Here is a 25683-nt window from a genome sequence, read left to right as displayed (position 1 = left end):
ACGATGGTGGAATAATCGCTTGCATTCTCATGAGGGGAAATGAAGAACTTGTCTTTCCTTAGAACGAGAGTTTACCTCGACGGCATATGCGAGTAAATGAAACCTTGTACATGCAACTTAAAGAAGTAGATGGAAAAAAAAAAGCAACATAATACAAAAACATGCAAATCTGAAAATGGAAATGATAAGACTTGCATAACCAACTGTAATGTCCCTTTTTGGGGGACATTAGAAAATTACCTGTCCAAGTTATAAGACAATTAAACGTGACTATGGACTTCAATTAAAACCATTTAAAAAGTCTCTTTTAACTAAAGAAGGGAACAGGTGACAAAGGAGATAAGACGAAAGACGAAATAGGAATCTAAAGAGTCAAGGTTGACCTTTAAAAGAGGGAGTCTCCTTTCGCAGCTATGCTTGGATATTTGCTTGGTTTTAATCTGGTTATTGATCTCTCTTGGGGAGTCAATTGGAAGCTTCAGCTTCAGCCGCTTGGAGGATGGAAACCCACAAGCCAAAAGACAATGGACGAAAACCCATCATGATGGACGCGTCATCTTAGGTGCCTCATTTGTGCTTACATTGTATTTTTGGTCTGGTATTCCAATCTGATTGTAACACTGTTTTTAAGATTGGATTGTGGTGATAATGATAGTTATTATATTGATAATGTATAATGCAATAACATCGGAGGTATTTTAATGAGCATTTATTGATTTATTTGTTGGTTTATATTATTGGTTGGGTCTGCATGAGTTATCTATTGGTGTTGAATCTGTTTGTGAGAAAAATTAGTAGAATATCCATTTGGGGAATTTTAGTGGTATTAGAGCTAAAATCCTGCCATCCTGTAGGGTTATTCAGAAAAGAAAAAAAATTGCAGAAGGATTTTATTAGAGGTCTCCCTCAGAGCTGAGAATTATTTATTTATGAGACTTTTTTTTGGAACTTTTACTAAAGACATTCCAGGCCATGTTTTGGGAATTACTTTTGCTTGAGTTTGCAGATGTTAAAGACTTGAGAACCCGCACATGTACAGGGTTTTGCTGGATTAATTTAATGAAAAGAGTTTCCATGGAAAGGTAAAATAATTTGTGACAGCAAGCTTTGAGACCATTTATTATTGCCAAAACACATTTGACAAAGATATTGAAGAGGATTGAAATATTATTTGTAGGGGATCAATTAAATATTTGGCAGAAAGGGAAATGGTGAAAGGCATCATAAATTATTTCTTTGGTGTCCTAGAATCGTTGTTGCATAGAAAAAATTAGAGTGGCAACCATTTATTACTGGGTGCAATATTATTCAAACATTTAATGAGGAGGCCCAAATGTTTCAACATTATTATTCACTATGGTGCAGGAGGTGTTTATACAAATGGACAAATATCTGAGGGGCCATTTGAAGTTATCGTGACTCTGAAGGGTAGCAGTGTTTTGAACGAGTATTGGAGAAGGAATTTTCTACCTTTTATGAACGAGAATACAAATCTTTGTGCTCGTCATTCCTTTGACTAACTAATTGCATAGTAGTCATTACTGCTTCATATTCTCCATGCAAGACTGGAATTAGTTTTTGCTGAAGGAATTCACATTTTCCGACACGTCTCATCATCTTTCAGGGTGTCGAATTTATAGTCTCCTACAATTGTACAATTGTCTTCTTGTCTACATATCGCACATTGCCTGTTTCTTGGAGCCATTTGCAGGAGTTTATCATGGAACATAAGAGGGGCTTTTGAGATTACCGAACCTCAAGATATAGATGGAGACTTAATTTCTCGATTACAGGAAGAGGAAAACAAATGAATATCTAGCATTAGAGGACTTCTTGTGCTCAAACCGATTTTAGCAATGGTTGATTAATGTGAATGACACAGCTGGGTCAAGAGATTACAAAACCGGGGAATCGCATGCTTTACACCCATTGCGTAAGGAAAGTATTTGTATTGGAGGACAAAACAGTAGCATTCTTGTGAGTCTCTCAGATTGGGCAACCGTGGCAGAGGGTGTTTACTATCGCTGCTAGAAGACATCCATACGCAGAGGGATTCTGGAATAATAAGATTTGAGAGTTGTCATTACAGACTTCATGATCAGAATCAGTTCCCAGAGCATTAATATCATCATTATCATATTGTGGTCACTAGGAGATTGTCGTTAAAACTTTGTTGACATTATTGGATAAGCTATTGACAACATTGAATAAGAAACTTGGAGGAATACAATAAAATAGCATTACTCAAAGGCCTGATTTACGGATTTTGAGCCGTGTATGAATTTTGAAGCCATTTTGTGGTGTCAGGTACTAACAACTTTGGAACAGTCGAGTGTAAATCTGAAGAATGGTTCAACTGGTCGTTAAAGCGAGGCTTGACTTCTTTCAGACAGAGTATGCAAGCTTTAAAACAGAACTGTCATTTCTCTACATGGAAATAAGTTGTGGTTGAGGATCCAGAGTAAACAAGCAACCAGGATCTTGCAATCCATCTTTTGAAGAAATTGGTTAATTCAACTGATAAACATTACATGGGCAAAATATTTGAGGGCATTCTATTAGTTACGAATTTGCAGTAAGAGTCAGGAATCTAATCATTTTTTTGGAACCACATCTCTTTGTCTTTCCATAATTGCGAACTACCACTGTCACAATCAACATCGCACAAGCCGTCAGTTGCAAATATAATAATTGGGAGTGTCGTTACATATTAATAAGACAAGTGTTGCCAGGAACAGGAATAACCAACACGAGAGCAGAAGAGACTTATTCGAAGGCACTAACAAGAATTTTCTGTAAATATGAGCATAAGCATCATCACCGTCAGTAGTATTAACAGGGCTCGAACATCGTGGGTGTAACAGTTGTGTCCAAAGAAGAAAATACTGCAAGTGATGGGGTTGGAGAAAGAATTTCTTGACAGAGATAGACATTTGGTGTGTCGTGATGATACAATTGTCGTGCAGAGTCACTAAAATAAACTTAAGACTCTTTATGCAAGAAATGAGCAGTGTGCCAAATCACATGTTTTTCCAGTCTCTACGAGCAGCAATAACTTTTAGTGAAGGGAAAGATTAAGAAAAAGAAGAGTGTGTGACCTATAGGGGAATTCAGTACCAAATCACTGCAAGGGATCATGGTCACCAGGTTTCATCCTAGCACATTTTGTGTGGTTTAATTTACAAATTCCAGTTAGCATTTTTGTATTCATCGTCCAGGGGTTTCTAATAGATGGATAATTATGGATTGCAAATCTTCTATAAGTAAATGCAAATTCACTATGAACAATGGATATCAAACTATGTGAGCTTTGATAAGCTTTTGGTGTTCTACAAGGCATTTTGTGCATTACATCAGACCAATATGACCGGCAGTTACTCCATAGAACGTTGAAGGGCATTTCTGAAGATGAGTGCTCACCAAGTCAAGGTTATTGGAAATATCGTGGGTTAACAAAGCATTGAGTTTAAAGTTGTTTGTTGTAGGCAGGTTGGATATTTTTGAAGATCAGTGTATGTGGTGGAAACTTCAACCCAAATACAAGGACTGAGAAATTAAACTTACTAATGGCCAATAATAATTTTAGTAAATGAGTTGCTGCTAACAAAGTGAACGATCCCAGACCTACAACATGATCAGCAAACTACTTAGCAAACTCCTTGAAAGGAAGAGTGTTGTCATGGGGAAAATACATGGTTTGGAAAGAGTGAAAAAAGATTTTGTTAAATTACAGCAGCAATTAACCCAGAATTTTGAACTTGACATAAGAGCAGAAATACTCGACATGTATAAGGAATATAACAAATTCCCACCAAAGGTTCAAAAAGACTTACCTTTATTTGACTATGTGGACTCTCATCCTAGGCCACAAAACAAGAATGATGTGGCAAAGAAGAAGTACTATGAATTAGCCCGCGATCTTCTTGCAAAGGATAGGTGCAAAGATTTGCATGAGGAGTTCCCAGCAGTCAAAATCCAGGTTATAGGTGGTTTGGAGAAAGACCAACCAACTACTAGTTATTTACAACCTTCACATGATCATGGGATAGATGTTAATAGTGGCACACGTTTGTTGACAAACAGTTTGGATGTACAGAAACCCTACAAGGCTGCTCGCATTAATGCTCTTGATAAGCATGTTGATATCCTCTGTGCGGAAGTTGACCAGTCAGCTAATAACAACAATTCCCCATCTTGTGAGAGTATTGATGCTGATTTTGATTCAGACATAATGGTCTCTACAAAGGGTATGGATTCCTTGTGTGATGAGTCTACTTTTGAACACAATCATGTCCCTGGTTCCTATAAGCAGCAAGATACGAAGGGTGACATTGATGATGTGGATATGTATGATGAAACACTTGCTTCCACCTCATATGCATTTGACTCATCCCATACACCTGTTAGATCACCTCATGTAGAGGGTCAAATGAAAATGACTGAAAAGAAAATTGTTACAGCCCTCTCACATTTTGATAACATATATGACATGGTTGAAAAACAATTTTGGAAGGGACAACTAGTAGGAAGACAAAAGGGATTGAAAGAGGAGTTCTCACATTCGCATGTGATTGAGGGAATGAAAACAATGAAATCAAACTATCTACATCTTCTTTCAGATTGAGATCATCTTCTCAATCTCACAGAGATCTATTTTGAGGCACTAAGGAAGAAGGGAGAAGTAGACACCCTTTCTTCTGAACTCACGAATACTAAGGACATCCTAGAGGCTTCCTTGACAGTATCTCATGAGGCAGAAAATCATATTGTTGAGATTAATCAAAAATTGAATTTGCCACGCTCTACCCTGGTTCAACATTCAGATGTGGGAGTTGAGGAGATTGACAATGATGGCAGTGAGTGGATTGACCAGCATGAAGACAACCATGAGAATTCTCATTTTTATGACAGCAGATATGTATCTACACCATGGCATGTGGATAGAGACGAAATAAGTGAAAATGACTCAAAGATTTCACTAGATGGTGATCAATTCATTGATGGAGTAGTTGATTTGAGTGTTCATACTTATGGTGATGCTAAAAATCCCAAATTACCCTTAATATTTGCCGACAGTTTCTACCGATTATCTAGAGACATATCACCCAGTCTTTACAAGATGGCAGCTATGTATTTGCTAGCTGGTGATTTTATCTTTATGAACACTCCAATTGTCAATGAGTTTTATGTTTGGCCTTCTACCATTTTTCCTGATGTGGTTCAGCCTCTAGAGCTTAGCAAGTTACGGGTTGATTCGTGGAAATACCTCACCTTGAGACACACACCTTATGAGATGATTACCCTTCCATCACATAGGCACAGTGACAGCCACATCATCTTCTATATTATCAGTCCGGTTTATGATAGCAATTTGTAGTGAACTTATGAGTCGAACTTCATGCATACTCACAGTTTTAGTTGGGTGATTTATTTGTTTAGTTGGTTATACCGGATGATAGGCTGATAGACATCCATTACACTTTCCAAGATCGTGTTGATAGGATGGTTTGGGATCCAAGTGTTGACCGTATGTATATGTGGCATTTTGAGATTGGATGCAATTAAGATCAAAGTTGCAAAACCTACAGATGTTGCGATACTTCACAGATTAACATGGGATCCAAACATTTGGTTGATGGATAGATTGCATTTTGACACCTTGCTTCGCAATATAGCAGGATTATTTTCAAATTGGACTACAGAGCTACCTAGAGATTTATACGGGATCCTAGTATTGATTGCTTGAGGACAAGCAATCTCAAGGAGGGAGGCTTGTAATGTCTCTTTTTTGGGGACATTAGAGAATTACACGTCCAAGTTATAAGACAGTTAAAAGTGACTATGGAGTTCAATTAAAACCATTTAAAAAGTCTCTTTTAACTAAAGAAGGGAAAAAGGTGACAAAGGAGATAAGACGAAAGACGAAATAGGAATCTAAAGAGTCACAGTTGAACTTTAAAGAGGGAGTCTCGTTCTTTCGCAGCTATGCCTGGATATTTGCTTGGTTTTTATCCAGTTATTGATTTCTCTTGGGGAGTCAATTGGAAGCTTCAACTTCAGCCACTTGGAGGATGGAAACCCACAAGCTGGAAGACGGTGGACGAAAACCCATTGTGGTGGAGGTGTCATTTCAAGTGCCTCACTTGTGCTTACATTGTATTTCTGGTCTAGTATTCCAATTTGATTGTAATAATATTTTTAAGATTGGATTGTGGTGATAATAATAGTTATTGTATTGTTCCTGTCTAATGCAATAACATTGGAGGTATTTTAATGAGCATTTATAGATTTATTTGCTGGTTTATATTATTGGTTGGGTTTGCATGAGTTATCTATTGGTGCTGAAATCTGTTTGTAGAATATCCATTTGGGATATTTCAACAACATAACAAATATATACAACAAAAACCTTAAGAAAAATAACAAGGAATCAAACCTTTTTCTCAAGAGGCAAGAGAGGAAGTCTTTTTTTAAACACTTATGAAAAATCTGAAAATGCAATCAACAAGATTCCTTGGATTTAATACGATTGCAAGATGAAGTGTTAAATAGACTTTGAAACTTGACTCGATCCTTGCAAGAGATGAGTCAAAATTTGTAGCTTGCCAAATGTAGGAAGTTAGAGCAAAAAATTGCATCATTTTTAGCAACCATTTTGACCAAGCAAAGTGCAAGATGTAAAAAATGTGGAAAATGGTGTCCAAACCACATCAAGTGATTTAAAAGACTTGAACCTAAGAAAGGAAAGATTGGCAACACTTTGAAACTTACCTTGATCCAAATACTTGTTGTTTAGATTTTACAAATTGCTCAAAACTAAGGCGTTTTTGAGGATGGGTTGAGAAATGAAGAAAACGCTCAACAAACTTCCTTTTTTAGTAGCCCAATATGTTCTTCAGGATTTTAGGCAAAAACAACCTATAGATCATCAAAAAAGGCCAAGAAATGCTTAGGATATGAGCATTTGGAGGCTGGAAAATGCATTTTTGGGGAAAATTGGTAAGTGAAGTTCTGAAAGCTAAAAACATGTGTTTTTGGGCTGAAAAATGTTACTTTAAGGTGTTTGATCAAAGATCCTCATATTATGAAGTAAAATACACTTTTTTGATGCATTTGCATGTTCAAAACATATGCAATGGCTGAAAAAATGCCATTGGATTTTAATGCACTACAAGCCATAAAAACAGGGTTGTAGAAGTCATTTGCATGTTTAAATGATATGCAAATGGGTCTAAAATTGCCACTCTTTCTTAAACACATTTTTAGAAATGAAAGACATGTTTAAAACTACACATTATTGCATGAATAATCACCACTCAATGGGGTTTTTCAATGCATATACATGTTCTTTTAGCATTTAAAACACATGTAATGGGGTCAACATTCGCCACTTCTAGTTTTGTCTTATAGAAATGGGTTTTCTTTTACTAAAAACATATGCAATAGGGTCAAAAAAACACCACTTTTTGTTTACTTCAGTGAAAACTCACTAAAAACATGTATTTGCATGTTATAATAACCTGTAAGTTGATCTCAAAAGTCCACTTAAGTAGCAATTTAAAATGCATGTGTAGTAGGTTTGAAAAACTCCACTTAAATGCATTAAAACATTAAAATGAGCTTATATGTACCACAACATGTGTAAATGTATTCAAATTCTCCACTTATATCGATTTAATAAGTTTTAAATATGCAAAAGCATATTAAAACCCCATTATACACATTAAAATGGGTTATTGCATTTAAAAAGTGCACTTTAATGATGTTGGGACTTATAATTTATTGGAAGTGGGTTTTCACAACCGTTTGCATGTAGATATATGTAATATGTAATAATAAAAACCCCACTTAAGTGGATTTAAGTGTTTTATGCAATTATATTTAATATCTAACTATAGTTTTTAATAAAGTAACATGAAAAATAGTCTTGAAATAGGCTATTTTTATAAAACATAAAAAACTTTAGTCAAATCAACTCAGAATGAGTTGAAATTTTAAAATGGACTGCAATATCCACTTTAAATATCACATGTAACTTTATATCATGCTTTCACCAATAATAAGCCCACTTTTATGAAGCTTTTTAATCAAAATATGCAGTTGTCCTGAAAACCCCACTTTTTCCCCTATAAATTGAGCTTGACAATTCTTATTTCGACCTGAGTTAGCTTGAAACGAGTGGAATTCCGAGGGCTATTCACCTAAGGCAAAAACAAGACTAAAAACTATTGACAACACAAAAAAATGACAAAAGGATGGGAAGGATTACCAAAAATCAAGAGTTTGCAGTCAAAGAAGAAAATCTCTTACTAGCAAACAATTTGGAATTTTACTCGACAGAAACCTTCAAAAAGAATGTAGAGATAGAATCACATAGAGTATAATTCAAGGATAAAGAATTGTTCCACGACACCTTATCGGCACATTAAAACAAAGAGGATGTGCCTACGAATCTATAAGAAAATTGTGTAGGCTTACCCCAATTTTGTGAAGCCAAAATTGAGGACAACACATTGCACAATACATAGAAGTCTCAGACAATTCCAATAGAATGCTCTACTAAGAAATGTTGTGCTCTAACAACTCTTCCTACACAAATGAAGTAATTCTCTACACGCCACAGAATAGAGAAAGAAAACAGATCATAATTTGTGAGCTAAGCACCATGGAAGCAGGTAAGGAGACAGGTCTCCCATCCTTGAACCCAAGTTCCTTTGTGATGATGGCATATTAAAATTTTGAAAAAGGCAAAAAAAATTAAATCAGCTTTTTCTCTAAGACTTATTTTAAAAAGTGGCACATCTTAAAGATGTTAGAATATTTTTGACTAACCTCTGGAATTAATAATTGTAATTATAGTTCTAGGAATGCATTTTCTATTAAAACCAAACATACTAGATTGGCAACAAAACAGCATATAGTGTAGAAGAGTCGTGTTTGTTTCTGATTTTTGAAACATACCTTGCAGCATTAAACCCACCGAGAAAGACTGTCCCAAAAACTATTATTGCAAATGGAATCTTGACTAATGTAGAATTGAATGGTATACTTTTTTGGGACACCCCTCTCCTCATAACATTCGTATTTCCACCTACAAACGTAAGGTTAAACGTTGGAGTCATTCACACAGAAGAAATTTAAAAAATAATATAAGGGACAATTGAGCGAAGGAAAAAAACACAATCTGAGCACAGAGAAATAAATAATAGTACCTGAAGTAGTATCCCAAGTTATTGTACCTGAAAATGAGATCATATATTCAGAAAAGACTACAATGATGGATCATTTGAAAAAATGTGTACATGATTGGACAATAGAGATTTAAAATAAAAAAAGTTATGGTGCATCATAATAGTCATGGGGATTCACCTGCAAAGCATTTTCACATTGTGTAGACCTCAGAAAATTTCACAAAAATAGTTAATATCTGTTTGCACTTGCCAATCGGGTGAATTCATATTCAAGTAGCTACAAGTCACATAAATGTGCCATTTATTTGAAGTCAATAAATTACATGTCTATGAAACAAGTGCATCAATTTAGGTAGGGGAATGAGACTAAATTAACTTAGATGCATTGTGTTTATTGAGTTTTTAATTGACAGGAATGCCCCAAGGCAAAAAGGTTCAATTGAATTTCAAATAAATAATTATGTAAAGGATGAAGAGATCCAAAAATATAGTTTAAATTATACAGATTGATGGCCAACACTAACTTTCATTTTACCATATTGTTCTCATGATGAAGTTGAATCTATGATAATAACTGACAAGTACTTACAAGAATAGTAACCAACATCTATACTGATCATGCACTTCTCTTTGTTACTTTCTTTGTTTGGTAGGAAAAGATTATTGTAAACAGAAGTTTTCACAAACCACTCACAAATGTGGTACACATGTCCCAAATCCACGAGTGACACAATGCATAGTTTTTAATGTCACTATGTCACTGTATGTGGGATAAACATCCCACATGCAGGAGTGCCATATAGATCCATATTCAAATCACAATGCATGTGGTACATACATCTATGAACAAATTAAAAAGGAAAAAATCTTGTAATCCTAAGGGAAATCGCTTTTTCTCAGCCTTTCATAGAATCAGAAGTATTTAAGATTCATCCAAGGAAACGATTTGGTTTCAAAAGCATGATCTAGAAAACAGCTGCAAAGTTGTTTGGCATTTTGAACCATAGAGATTAATCAGCAAGTCACAATCAGTGAAGATACTGGGAATGCAATGTATCATCTTTACACACAAAAGCTTTCACTATGAAATTGTGTTCTAGAATGAAATGAATTTTCCAAAGACGGGATGTTACACCTTGTTTGGTATGTCCTCATATCTCACTACTGAGGTTTAAGTTTTAACCCTCTATTGAACTAGGTGGCATCACTAGTGAGGTTTTCAGCTTGTCTGACGTGCTCATGTATCTAACTGTGTGGATTCAACCCCCAATGATGTAAGGTAGCAACCTTTAACCATGTGGACTTCACTTTAGACTACCAAACCAATTGGTTGTTTTGTGGCCAAAATACATGTAAATGATTCAATGTCAAATGTTTCCCTTTGCAAAAGTATGTACTTCCAAATGCAATTTGGTCACAATCCCAATTATTGAACCCTTTTATCAACTGTTCCAAACTAAAAGTCAACTGGAAGGACTTTTGTCCACCTCCAGACAAATCTAAGCACAAGTGGTTTGAAATTGCCATCATGTGAAAAGTGACAAATTTATTTATGAATCACCATTTGTCAATGGGGTTTTAGCTTCTGAAAATGTAGAGTGGGGTTTAGTAAGCTGAAATTTGAACAAAATAGGGTTTGATTCTTGGATAAAGTTTAAGATACAAAAAAGGTTGAGAGATAAGATAATAACCCTACTCTATTAATCTATGTTCCCCCGAGTTTCCAGTACGGGAATGACTGGACGAGTTTTTGGGATGGCAAATTTTTTTGGCAATTTTGGGGATGGAGGGGGACAGCAAACGGAGACAGCTATATATATATAGGAAAATTTTAAAAGATACATTTAAATTTGCAAATATACATCTCATTCATATAAAACTGAGCACAAAGCATGTCATTTAAACATTATAGAAACATGACATACAACATTTGAATGCCATCTAGGAAATAATATCCGATTTCAATACTCAATTGTCAAAATGCATATCAATATCACTAAACAATATCATAATGATAAACATGATAAATCTGAAAATCTAAATCTAAATATGCCTAAAGCTATATGCCCAAAGGCTAGAGGGCTGCCATAAAATAATCAGTATCCATGTATCATAATCATGTTCACGTTCAACATAAAAAACATAACATAGAAAAATGAAGCAGACTACTGCTCCTATCTTGCCTCTACCGCATCTGGAGGGTGGGGCCCACCTCAACGACCTAATATGGAGCCTTAAAATTATTTTTTAATATTCACTTTTTAATTTTTTTGCATTAAAAAAAAACATTTGGGGACGGCTGGCCGTACCCAGTACGGTTGGGGAACATCTAAGCATCCCCTTTCCGTACCAAGGATGGACAGTCATCCCCCTTTTTTTCCAGCCATCCCCAAGTTTCGGGGACGTCCCTTGGTAATTTGCCTTTTTGGGGACAGCTAGGGGACATCCCATACTTCTCCCCCCGTCCCCGGGACACCCCCGTTTTTGAAACTCCTGTTTTTAGGTTGGGTATGCGTCCCCGGGAAATGTAGCTATTAATCCAAAGATCAAGACATGAGAAATCGTAAATGGCTTAATCAATGTTGGTTCTAGATCTTTTCCCCACACTCATTTATTCTTTAAAAGGAAGCTTTGATTGTCTGTCAAGGGGTTCATCCCCTTCTTTCCCTAATGCACAATAGCTTCATGCTCGCTCACAACCTCCAAATATTTTTGACTGCCTCCAAATATTTTTGGCGGCTTTGCTTTCAATTGGAAACTAGAATTTGTGAACAGCCATGTTTTCTCCCACCAAATCTAGGGTTTCTATTAAGAATCTACTTGCAGTTCATCCAACTATTGCACATAAATGCTCCACTAGAGCTTCATATGAAAGATCTTGGACTCTTCTCTAGAGCAGTGCTCTTCCCCTATGACAAAACTCATGCATGATCCATCTCATCTCTTTATCCCTCTAGTGCCAGTCGTCTAAATAATAAGTATTTCAATTTGGCTTCACGTGACAACTCTCTTGTAAATGAAAAAAAACTAATCAATGAAGTTTGATTAAATCCAGAAATCATAATACACTATAGTTTGAAATGCTTATATTGATTAAAGATATGCTTAGATACCGATTCTCTGCTGAAATAACCTAATGATGGTTTTGATGCGTCCAAATGCTTGAGTGTGTTAGGATGCTGCACAGATTCTCCCAGGAAGTGCATCCTAGGACTATGGGCTCTTGGTGGATCTGTTGCAGCGTATCCACCAAGAACCCACAGTCCCAGGATGTGCTTCCTGGAAGCATCCAGGCCCATCTAGAAAGCACCCGTAGCCAAAAGGCCTTTTAGACACCAATTTTACCATGTATTTAATTGATGATGATAAGAATGTGGATTTTTTTGAGAATCCTTATGATTTTGAATGGCTAGATTTGATTAGTGAATCTTGAGTCTTGACTCTCGATCGATTAACATTGAATCATGAACTAAGTTTTGATTTTGAAGTTGAACTATCAATGGTGAAAAATAATTTTATGGGATGGTTTATTTTTGTATATTTCTTGTATTTCTTTGCATACATAAATTATAGTATGTATATGTATGTATATGTGTGTGTGTATATATATATGGTTGCACCCAAACGCATCCAAAATCCCCCCAAAAAAAATTTGTGCATCCACACATCCACATTAGAACCAACATCAATAACTTAAAAGATATGATGTTGGGAAATGTGTTAATATGCCTTTAGCTATTTTCTTTGTTCTTTATTAAGGATGAGCCTCACATATTAGCGTTAGTTCCCTCCATGTTTCAACATGTCGACCTCCCAATTGTCAACCTCGGTAAAGATGATTACCACACTGAAGTGATATACAAGGAACATGCTTTGATTTTCACCTTTCATAATTTTGAGGCCAAGCCTACAACAGCTTAACAAGTGGGTCTTGAAAATACGACAACCTCTCCTTAGAGGTGAAAACTACATCAGCGCTTATGCCAAATTATTTTTCCTTCTGATATTCCAAGCAGTCAGTTATTGTTTCAAAGAACACCTTGGGCTTGAGACAAATCCTATATATGCATGAATCTTGTTGGAAATAATCCACACCTAGAACATCAGTCAACCTATCACAAAGAGGTTGGTAGCTCAGTTTGATTAAGTACTCTAGCAACAAATGGAAGGTCCTATGTTCGGGTCCTATCTGGCCTACATGAGTTGTGGCTCAATATGTGATATCAAAGCTAAGCTAGGGGCTTCAAGCACCTACAGTGCATTTTAAGGGGCTATGTTGGAAATAAGTCATACACAAACCAACAATGGATTGACCAGAAAGGGCCTAGTAAGTTGGTGGAGCACTCCAGCAGCAAAAGGAAGGCCCTCGGTTCAAGCCCTAGCTGGTCCATGTGACCTGTAGCTCAAAAACATCATGATTCCCAAAATTCAATCCTCCCACAAGCATCTTTTCTATTGTTCCAATTTGAGTGAGACAATCCAATTTGCCACTACATTTTTGGGCTTCTCCCTCTCTCTTTTAATAGAAGCATGATTGAGAAATGTAAAACAATTAAAGCAAATTGAGAACCACAAGAATATATGAAGACACAAAATTTTAATGTGGTTCACCAATTTGGCTACATCCGCAAGAAAGCAACGCAGGAATCTTCTTATTATTAAAGCTTGTACACATTGGACTTTCTCCTCATATATATGCAATAGTCTTCAAAGATGAGAAGATGAAATGAAGAGTATGACTTCATGTTCAACAATCTCCCACTTGAAGTTTGACTCGTGTTGGGACTTCGGATCTAAACGACCTCAAAGTTAAAATATGATTTACCTTACCAAATTATATGGTAATAAATTGCCAATAGAAAATCATCATTGTTGGAATAGCAACCACAACCAGTTACTAATCACATCAAAATAACCATACAACATTACTAGATTTCTAACACATAACCAGCCCATGCAACTCACCATGTAAAAATACCATCTTACAACAAAAAACATTGATGTGCAAAAAGCTCGAAGAGCAACCCACATGTTACATGAGCATGTAAACCAAAAGTTGACTCAAACCTACCAAACAACAAATAAAAGGTGTGGTATTAACTTGAGATGATCTACAAACTGCAACCAAACTGCAACCAGCCTGCAGCAAAATCTCACAACATCTTTCACATCCTCATAAAAAGACAACATATTGTAGTTTAAAAACAATGAAGTACAACAACAGATGACCTCAAAAAACTTTTGGAAGGGACACCCATACAAACCATAACTCATCCTCCTTCCAACACCACCAAGTGCTCAACCGTGTCAAGTATGATCTCTTTTACCTCCCCAAATAAGAGCTTTTACAACACCCAACCACACTGGATGAAATCTCTTGTAAACAAGATCAAACTCAAAACATTCAAAACTAGGAACCATCTCAACCATTACCTAAACTCAAATGCACAAGTAGATAAATCTGCCAAGTCGACCAAGAGTGGGGAGTGAGAATGCTCTTCCATTATACACCAAATCACAATGACTCTTCTCCAAAAACAATCTCCTCTAGACCCATAATGAACTTTTGCGCATCCACAGGGGTAGGCTCCTCGATCTTCATGTTGAAACCTTCAAAGAGAAACTATATTCAAGAGCACCTCTTTGGCCAATCCACCAATGTATAACTCAGGAACACAACACGACAACTTGATCCCCACAAATCAAAACTTCATGCTCTAAGGAGCAAAACTTGCCACGAGAGCCTATATCATGCCAACACTCTAATCTAGAATCAAGAGCCCGTCATGACACAATAACAAACATCTCCAATCAGATGGAGGGAACATCTCATGACAACAAAAAACTACCAAATTAGAAGTCTCACATTAATGTGATGTTGAGCTATTCAAGGTATCAAAAACAAATTTGAAAAAATGATACTAAACATCACACTATACAATTATATACGAAGCTCCAAATACTTTTTCTTAACTTTCAAAGGCTTTTGTTTCACCTCCAACCTAAGACACATTCACAGTGGATTTTCCACTCTAGAATTTAGAATTCTACAGATACAAGCCCAATTCCAGCAAAGCAGGAATCTCATCATGCTATATTTCCATTCTCTCTCCAACGCTACAGCCCTTAAAATCATGTCTTTTGTAAGAGTGATGGTTTGGCCAACTGTGCATATTTCAAATGGAGCCCATCCTTCAAATTCCAACCTTCCTTTTGAAAAATTCGTCATCAAGCCTCTTTTATAGCCTCCAATGCTTCAACAATCATGATCCTATTCTTCTTAATGCCAAATCCAATCTAGACATAAATAGCCTCTTCCACTAGCTTAACACTTGTGATTTTTCACACTTGATGAGCCTTGAACTTTTAGAGTCAAAACTAGCATCAATGTATATCAAAAATTAAAAGTTCAACTCTATAAATGGGTTGTGACAAATGAGTGACTAGCCTCTATGTTATTACCAAACTTGGACTTGGCAAAGCTAACTCAACTCGTGACTCGGTTACAACTAGGCAAAATGAGAAAACCCTTAATATTTAGAGATTTTAACGATTTAAAACATATTTCATGCACCCTTTATTGAATATAACTTACAAATACTATACTATCATCAAATAGAAGCAAACATACATAAACAAGAAAAATAAATGATAAATTCATCACATACGTAAAATGTAAATTGTAGCTTAACTAAATAGAAAACATAGGATCATATGACATAGATGTTGTCGAATCGTATATGTATCTAAGATGACCATAGAATCAATGACATCAAATCATAAATGTATGTAAGATCCAGGATCATGAAACAATAACACTGTAAACAAAAACCAAGTCTATCTGCTCAAACTCTAGCTCAAGCCTCATTGTCCTTCTCAAGCTCAACTACAACCTCAGCGTCTGAGTATCCTATCTGCCTATTGCAAATGTGTATAAGGTAGGTCCTAGAGGCCTGAGTACCCATAGCCCATGCATGTGAGGTGGACTCATGAACAACATCAACAAGGCGTGTGTCTGTGGTTGTGGATGCATACATGCATTTGCTAGAATGTTCTCTATCCTCCTTTGTCATTGCCACAACCTCATCTTCTATATCTACCTGGTCAACCTAATAAAGGTCCTCCTTAGTTGAGATTGGATCACTAGCCTCAGTGAGCCACTTTGACTTTGGATCGATCTCCTCCATAATAATCACGGAGGTGTAAGGGTCCAAAATTTGTCTACTCCTGAGACGAAAGTTGTAATGAACAAAGACAAGATCATTAAACCTCTACACAGACAACCTATTTCGCCTCTTTAAGTGGATATGCTCAAACATGGGCCAATAGCACTCACTTCCAGAAGTACTACATGGTTGACTCAAAATACAGATGACAATTTTCTTAAGTTTTGCGGTCGAGGGCCCAAACATTTTCCGCCATCCATCTGAAGTAAGGGAAAAGAAAAACAATTAATCTCATTTACAAGTACAACTTTAAGGCTAAATTATAGAATCAAAAATTAGAATGCCTTTTTATGGTCCTCTAGCTCAAGCTTCATATCCTCAACCCATAGTAACAAGGGGACACGTCCCCCCCTTTTTGCCTCACATCTCGAAAATGGGGATGCACCGAGGACTTGGGGATTTTGTTCCCCCGCCCCTAATGGCACCACTAGATTCTGCCACCTCCGTCGAGGATGGGTGGACCTCCCGGTGTTGACTATTTGCTTCGACTACTTATGTTCAATGTACAATGTTCCAATTCAATGCAATGTTAAAGTATTTGTTCTTTTGCATCTTTATATCTTGTATTGCGATACATCTTTTCATATCTAGCATTTTAAGTACCATATGTATGGTATATACAACCCCTCCCATCCCTCGTCGTCCCCCCATCATCTCCAAATTAAGGCCTTGTTGTCATGTATTTTGTCACCACAAAATGTTCGTAACAGCACGAAACTTTTTCCAGCTTAGTTTCGCATTTCTCTGAGTTTAGTTCGTTATTTAATTGGTTAGTATTGATCAACCAACTAGTACCAATTGATATAACGAATCCTTTTATTGAAGGCCTTTGTCAAGTCTTTTTCGTTTTGCTTTCTGCCGAGCCTTTACTTGATTTTTGAAGCCTTCATCGTCCATTCTTTGTTTTTGACTTTGTGTTTGCTTTTTTTTAATCCTTTGATTTTGCTCATGTCATGCCTTTCGTTTTTCCCTTCGATTCGGTCTAACTTAGAGGTCAATTGGAGTTGTCAGTCAAGAGATGTGTTTGTTTTAGTGCTTCAAAAGTGGACCTTTTGGGTGCAATGGCACAAATTAAAAATATGATGTTACATTTTCAATTTGACTTTCACTTTTTGAAAAATATAACTTATATTCACTTTTTATTATGTTTTTAAGTTACTTTAACTTTGAATTTTTAACTTAAAGTGACTATAGTGCACTTTATGTTATAATTTTAAGTTGAGTTACTTTTTAATTTTTCACTTAAAGTAACTATATAACTATATTGTTTCAGTTTAATTTTCGGTTTTAAAAATCAAACGTTTATTTAAATGTTACTTTTAAATGATGTTTATATGTTATATTTCTAAATATGATAAATAAATATTTTTATGGCTCATTTTGTAACATTTTTATAATTTTAAGTGAATTTAATAACTTAAAGTCTTCATAAGTGGACATTTTATATGCAATAAAATGTAAAATCCATCAAAAGTGGACATTTTACATGTTACTACATATAAAGTTTATTTTGGTGGGCCTTTTTGATGTCATTACATCAAAAGGTTATCATGAGTGGACCTTTTTGATGCTACTACATCAAAAGTGAAGTTTTTATGCTTTTACATCTTAAAAATGAGATGCATTTTAAAACATGTTTCCTCCCCCAAAAGGTTTGTTTTTGCTTATGAGGATATTTTAAAACATGTAATGGCACCCAAAAAGTTTGATTTTGATGAGATGCACATTTTGAAATATGTAAGTGACCCAAAAAGGTCTATTTTTTGTCAAAAAACATGTTTTAATATATGCATTGACCCTCCAAAAGTCCGTTTTTGAAGAACATGCTCTTGCCCTCCAAAAACCCGATTTTGATCATAACTTGAGATTTACTTGATGGTTTTGCATGAAATCTTTTCCAATAGGGTCATTTTTGCTTAGCCATGGATTTTCCAACATTGAAAATGGATTTATCTTACTAAAAAACAATTTTTCAAACTCGTTTTTGCTTAGCCGTGGATTTTCCAATATTGAGAATGGATTTATCTTGCTAAAAATCTTCAAATAAATCCATTTTGAGTGATTTAAATCATGTTTTTGCAAGGAAAAGAAGAGTTTTGGCATATTCAATCATTTGCAATACATCTTGGCTCACATTTTTGCACTTAGAAGCCAAAAACGAATTCATTTCTTGGCTTTTATGAATCACGTTTTTGCTAATAACACCCAGAAAATTGGGGATTTTTTCCACTTTTTTGTATTTTGAAGTCACGTTTTTGCATTTTGATCCATGTATATGCATTTGGGGAAGTTGTTTTTGCATTCACAAGTCAAAAATGACTCAAAAACATGCATTTTTTACCACGTTTTTGCAAAAGTGGCCCAAATTTTTGCATTAAAAAGTCACGTTTTTGTTCAAAAAACTTTTTAAATGACTTTTCAGCCCATACACTTGGATTAAGAGGGGTCGTTTTGAGTTTTAATGCATGTTTTTGTCTTTGGAGACCACATTTTTGGCCTTCTCATGTCAAATTTGACCACTGAATGTCCATTACTTGCAAGTGAGGAAAAAGTCAAAAAGTTGTTTGAAAATCTGGATTTGAGGGAGAATTAGTCTTCAAGTCTATAAAACTTGCTATTTTGGCTCTTTAACCTCCAAGTAAGTGGACATTTTCAAACTTGCTCATCAATTCATACTTATCTTGCTATTTCTATGCATATTATTGCTTGATAATTGCCACTTGTTGAAATCTATGCCATGGAAAGTGCATTTTTCTTTTAAAAATGATGAAATGGTTCATTTTCATATTTTTTATTTTTCCCCAAACTTCAAATTCGAATTGCATGGTTAAATGCTTTGCATGTTGACATGTTTGAGTCACTTTCCAAAGGTACATTTTTTTTTGTGTTTTTGTGTTTTGTGCTTGCTTGTTGGTTTTCTCCACTTTAGAGAAGTTACAAGTTCTTTCTAAAGCACTTGTTTTTGCTTCACTTCATGCAAAACCATCATCACGTTTCACTTCCATTTTCCATTTCACAACACTTCACATCTCATCTAACAAATGCGATTACATGTTTTCCATCTCATTGACCATTCGCACATGCATGTAATCCCATTTTTATTCTTGCTTCTCCATATGCATTCACGCCTCCATGAGCAAATACATGATTTTCCACTTCCCATTTCATTACATGCTTTGCATCTCTTCCATTTGCCCTTACATGTAAAAGCTCATCCACCATCCACATTCGCATGTCATGTCACTTTTCATTCCTCATTACATGTTGCATTTACATATTATCCATTTTCCGTGCAATGACATCTTGAAAGCCCAAGTCACATTTTGGAAATCAGCAATCTCCATTTGCACACATTCCCATGCGCCAAGCACTTTATGTTGGAAAAAAAAAAAAGGTAAAGGTGCTGACAGAAAGTTGTTCCGAACTTATATCGGAACACCATCAAGAAGGTTTTCGAAGTGTCAAAGACTCCCGTTTGTGCTGATCTACAAAAGAGAATTCACGACAACTTGAGCGAGAAAAGCTAGATCACATCAAGTTTCCACATGACAACAGACATCTCATCACAGTTAGAGGTTATCAAAAGACACAACACCATGGTTATCAAGGTGAATGTAGCAGTACAAAGTACAGGAACTCCCGATCCTGTGATCATCTGGGATTGCATCGTCATGTACAAGGCCCTTCAAAATTGTTTCCTTCTCTTCCTTCTTCTTCTTCTTCTTTCATGTTTGTAGTAGGAGAGGATGCATTGCATGAAAAAATGTAATTACATGTAATGCGAGTTGCATGTATGTTAAAAGATGTAATGCGAGTTGCACATGTAGTTGCATGTAACCCTATATTTTCTCTTTTAGTTAGACTAAGTCAAAGTTGGTTGAGTTGCTCCCACTTTTTCCTCCACCTTTTTCTCAACTCCTGTGCCTATATAAAGGAGTGCCCCCTCATTGTAAAAATCATCTTTTGTTGTATGCAAGAAAGCTCTGCCACATTTGTGCAAGCATAACTTTGATTGTATAGTATGAATTTGGGAGAAAAATGAATAAAAGAAGCAATTGGATTCGAAGCTTTGACTAGAAGCAATTGTGATAAAGCAAATTAGAAGCTTTGACTGTAATTTGTGCCTATTTTCTTGATTCATGTTATTATTGTGTGTTCAATAAAAGAGCACAGTGATTTAAGAAGCAATCGGGGCCGAAGTTTTCATTGGGAGGGGTTGTGAAAATATATAACTAGAAGCTTTGTCTGTAGCTTATATTTCTCTCTTAATTCGCAAAATAGTAAAGTTATTTTTACTTTTAGGAGTCTTTGTGCCTTAATTGTAAAGTTTTTCCATATAGAAGTACGACCGGACTTAGAGCCAAACCGGTATATTTTCAGCTAGCCTTTAAGTTAGTGAAGGTTTATCAATATCAATGTTTTCAGCTCTTGATAGAAGTGTAGTTAAAGATTCATCCCCCCCCAATTACTTGCTCCACGAGTAAGTGGATTCTTTCTTGAAAGCTATAAAAGGATATTAGTAACACCCATTTTATAAAATCTCTCAACTTCTTGCTTACCTTGAGTTGATCCAAGGAACAATGAGAAGGGGGAGCCTTCCCTTTAAGGTAGGAAAGACTCTATCTCACACATTGTGGCTGGTCATCCTATTTTGCAACTGGATTTTTACCCAAAACTGTCGGTTGCAAAATATCCACCCAAGAGGCCCCTCTATCCCCCCATCCCAAAGCGTGTCCCAGCATTCCGCCATCCCCTCATCCCCCATGGCAGTGTAACTATGCCTTAACCATTTCATTTAATAGGTAACCACTCGACTCGGCATCAAGAGGCTTTAAACCTTGCACCACAAATAGTTACAGGATCTATCATGCAATGCCAATAAGGAGACCTATCACAAATAGATTATGATTAGATGATAAATCATTATGTAATATAAATCTATGATTACACAAGTAGAATTAATTAAATTTAACTTTAGACTTAAAGAAAGTAAACAAAATTTAATTAATTACCTAGCTGCAATAAATGAAATCTTACAAAATTGTCAAAATTCAAGCGAGGGTTGAGCGTCAAGACTAGTGTGCAACACAAAGTAACTATCCAAACTCAATTCTGTACTTTAGGACAAAATGTAATAGGGCCAATATTAGGAGCAGAAGCACTAGCACTAAGACAAAAGGAAGGCCTAGAAGAACCCTCTCCAACACAACTGAATGCGGATGCAGGAGGATGGGAACCAATAGCACTTAGCTCTACAAGTTGTCTTTTCTTATTTTACGTATATTGTCCATATGTCTCTAGTTGCACATAACAAAATCGTTTTGCCTTAGCTGATTATTGAATGCACATGATAACATCATGTCCAAGTATGCCACAATATGGTATTTGAATCTAAAGATGCCACCAGAATTTATTCCTTTACAAAAAATATGTTTTGTTTGATCTTTTTGTCTTCTAAGAAATTCCTCGGCAAATTTCCAAGCCTTGTCTTTTTTAGGCATTGTGAAAAATGAAAGCTAAAGCTGCTGCAATAAAAAAAATTAAAATTTTACAAAGTTATAAAGTTAAACTGTAAACTAACAAAAAAAAAAGCAAACCCTACATTTTTTGAGAAAATTGTAAATACATGTTTGCAAATTTGTTCCAAAAATATTGTAGGGTTTGCAAGTTTGCACTTTGCAATTTAATAAAGCACATTCAAGATTTACAAATTAAAACTAAAAAAAATATTAACAAAAATTAAAGAATACATTAACATACAAAAAAAATTAACACAATCTACAAAGTTTAACACTCACCTGTTGAGGAGTGTTGCTATTGACTCCTCAACACTCCCAATGGAAACTTATGGCCTCCCCAAATTGATTTGTGATCTCCTTGATGCTTTTCTTTCTTGCTGGTTGCAAACCTATGGTTTCTCTTTTCTCTTCCTCTCTCTTACTTTTCCTCTCTTCTTGTCATACTAAACAATTAGAAGGCCTTTTAGGGTTATAAAGAAAACAAATGTTAAATAAAAATTATTTAAAAGCATTCTAATTTTTGTTTCTAAGTGGCCCAATAAGTTTCCCACCCAACAGATTCATGTCAGTGATTTTCTATGTTACCCCAAGTTTTCGGGATGGGAGACGTGGGGACGGAGAAATGGGTTTCCAGGAAAGATTTTTTTTTCTCGGAGTAGGGGACGGCACGGGACGGCAATGGGAATAGTTACATAAAAAGTAGGGAAAATTTTAAATATACAAGGAAATTTTAAATATTCATATAAAAACATGGATAATGCATGCTTATATAAATTATAGAACCTTAACATATAATGTTTGTGTTAAGTAATTGAACTTTAGAGTTCACATGAGAGTGGAAATCAAACAAATTATCAAAAACTGAAACATTAATTTTATGGGACAGCCAAGGGAAAGTTTCCGGAAGTTTCCGAGTTTTCGGGACGGGGGGACATGGGGACGGAGTCAATTTTTGCCGAAAATGTGTCCCCAGGTAACATAGGTGATTTTTGGCAAATTTTGGTAAATTGTTGAGTTGGCTGATTCATTGTGATTTCTCGCCAAGTCAAGTCAACAAGTCATCAAGACTCATTTAGCCTAGATCAGATCGCTAGATCACTATATCGCTATAACAACCACTTTTCTTGGGTCTTAACTAACATCATATCATATCAAGGAAATACAATTAATACTTCATATTCATAGGAAGATAGTTATAACAGATTCACTCATGTAAATGAGATTAATGGTTACAATCAGTTAAATAGAAAATTTTATAACTAATAATAGAAGACACCATCAATGAATTTAACAAGGAATTTAAAATCTACATATTGTAGAATTCAAAACCAGAAACCGTCTAGGGATGCTTCTACAAAAACCAAGTTAGTCCATAAATACCGCTTAAGGAACAAATAGCTATTCTACTTTATCATAATGACAAATACCATCAAATACCACTATATCATCTAGGGCATCAAATACCACTATATCATTCACTTTCTTTCTGTTGCTAACTATGGCAATAACATACAGTTAGAAGATATGCTTATATTCATTATTCATATAAATGAAAGACTGAAATAACAATCCATCAAATAACCTATCTCTTGCATATAGCTATATTCCATGTTCAATTGGAAGATCAACCGATCTAACTGGTTACCAATTACATTGACAAGAAAAGTTGCTTTCATTAAAGGAAATAACTTAATCAATGATATAAATCAATCCATCATATCTTCTAATTGTCCAAACATCATAAAAATAAAATCCCTGATACCAACAAATGTTTGAATGCATAACCTATCTTTGCCTGGTGCATATCCTGACATCTTGTGGAGAGGGGAAACATTGTCAGAGCTTAACCTCCCAACCGCGGACCTTTAAAATATCCCCACATAATCTCATTCGAGAAAGGCCCTCCCTACCTGGAATAGACAACACTTTGTCCAGCCACTAAACATCCTGGTACTTAATTCCACCACTCGACTTGACAACAAGGTATATGAATTGGACATACATGAGCTTATTGGAAGGTTCTTTTAGTTTGAGTGATTAATTTATCATGAAAAATCTGATTTTTTTTACTTGGTTTTTTTTGCAGAACTTTTTTTACCTCTTCACCCTCTTTCTTGGCCATCCAACCAAGGTGAATCCTTGGTTTTTGTTCATTAATGAAATCCTTCCATTAACAATTCATTTGCTAAAACTCAGCTGATGTAAAGATGATAATTTATTTATGGCATTAAGCCGTCAATGAGACTCAAGGACTTCTCTCTTGTAAAATCAGAACATTATATTATCAGAAATAAAGGACAAGCTGATCAAGAATAAGAATATACACATTGCATATCCAATCTGTTTCTGATTCGAATAGCTCAGTATACATGTCAAGCTTGATCAAATGAACTGATCATTATTCATCTTTTTGTATCATAGACAGGCCTTGAGGAATAACATTGGTATACTTAAAACCAACTTGCACCTAGATTTCGGATACATATAAATCAGATAAGAAAATAGAAGTATCCACATAACTTGATCAATGATGGAATGAATTCGGGTACTCCTGACTAGCCGGCTCTCAATGATTTGAATAGCCAAGGCAAATGCCTAATACAAATTCCCGGTCTAAAACAGCAAGCTTGGTTTTACATTCAATATCAGGAGCCAAAAGGAAAGAGTAGGAATACGAAGAGGAGAAGGAGTCGTATGAATGTTACACTGAAAAGAAAGGAATGCAGTCAAATATATATCTAGGCAAGAGAGAGCTTAAACTGAACCCACAGCTCAAGATGGCAGTTATAAACAAGATCATCGGCTTCTTGGTTCACTGATTCAAAAAGAAAAAAAAACACCAAGTGTACTCATCGTCTCTCATAGAGACTTATAATTTAAAAACAAAATATGAAGGACTTCTTATAAAAAAGAAGAATTTTATAATTATATATATGCATTTTTTTGTAACAATGATGTCATCATACTATTATTATGTCCAAGGTCATACCTATTCAGATACGCATATCTATATACATGCATAATTTGGAGAATTTATTTTAACTCCATATCCTCCTGATGTATATATATGCATGTATATATTTATACATATGTTAATAGAGACGAGCTTGGATGTTTCAATATCATGGTGGCATCATACCTTTATACATATGTGCATATATACGTATAATGCAAATGATGAGGATGCCAACATGGATCAACAAAGGTATGAATTTTTATTATGTTTAAATATATAAATGTTTTATATGTTATCCAAGTAGCTTATGGTATTGTCCAACATACACTCTTGTTTGCCTAGTCGTTTACCCTTAGCCATGGTGATTCAAGATTCATACCTATTTGCCCAGTGATGGTGGTGCCCCTGTGCCCAATTCTTTTCTGACAATGCTTCCACCCCTTTGACGTGCTCCTTACAAGGAAATTCTCCACAATTAAATCATATTACCATAACATGTTATTAATCATAAAAGATCATAATGGCTAACCGCCTCTTCAATTCCCAGGAATTCATGATAAATAACCAACTTCCCAAAATAGCTTTAAAATATCATCATAACGGTTAACTAGCATGTCATCTTCATATGATATTATAACGTTTAACCATCTTACCATTTCACATGATTATAACAAATTTTAACTGTCAACTGGCTTCACGTGAAACCTCAACGACTATATGAACATTTTAAATTGGGTCAAAATTTGGAATATAACAATCGCAGGGATTCTAGGATCTCTAATTAACATAGG

At 35.4% G+C, this 25683-nt stretch overlaps 1 protein-coding gene across 1 annotated transcript in view; it reads right to left on the bottom strand.

The window, feature by feature from the left end:
• The window catches only part of LOC149561437 (Chaperone DnaJ-domain superfamily protein), a 73583-nt gene that overhangs the window by 13289 nt on the left and 34611 nt on the right, over positions 1 to 25683 (bottom strand). The window contains exons 4-5 of the mRNA XM_089825149.1: positions 9213 to 9239; positions 8962 to 9091 (exon numbers count right to left, since the gene is read on the bottom strand). Of these exons, the coding sequence (XP_089681275.1) occupies positions 8962 to 9091; positions 9213 to 9239 (157 nt within the window). The remainder of the gene's footprint in view (positions 1 to 8961; positions 9092 to 9212; positions 9240 to 25683) is intronic.

The sequence above is a fragment of the Cupressus sempervirens genome, chromosome 4 (assembly GCF_028749045.1).
Source record: "Cupressus sempervirens isolate cs-2001-9-10 chromosome 4, ASM2874904v1, whole genome shotgun sequence".
Taxonomy (NCBI): Eukaryota; Viridiplantae; Streptophyta; class Pinopsida; order Cupressales; family Cupressaceae; genus Cupressus; species Cupressus sempervirens.
This window is presented reverse-complemented; position numbering and strand designations above follow the sequence as displayed.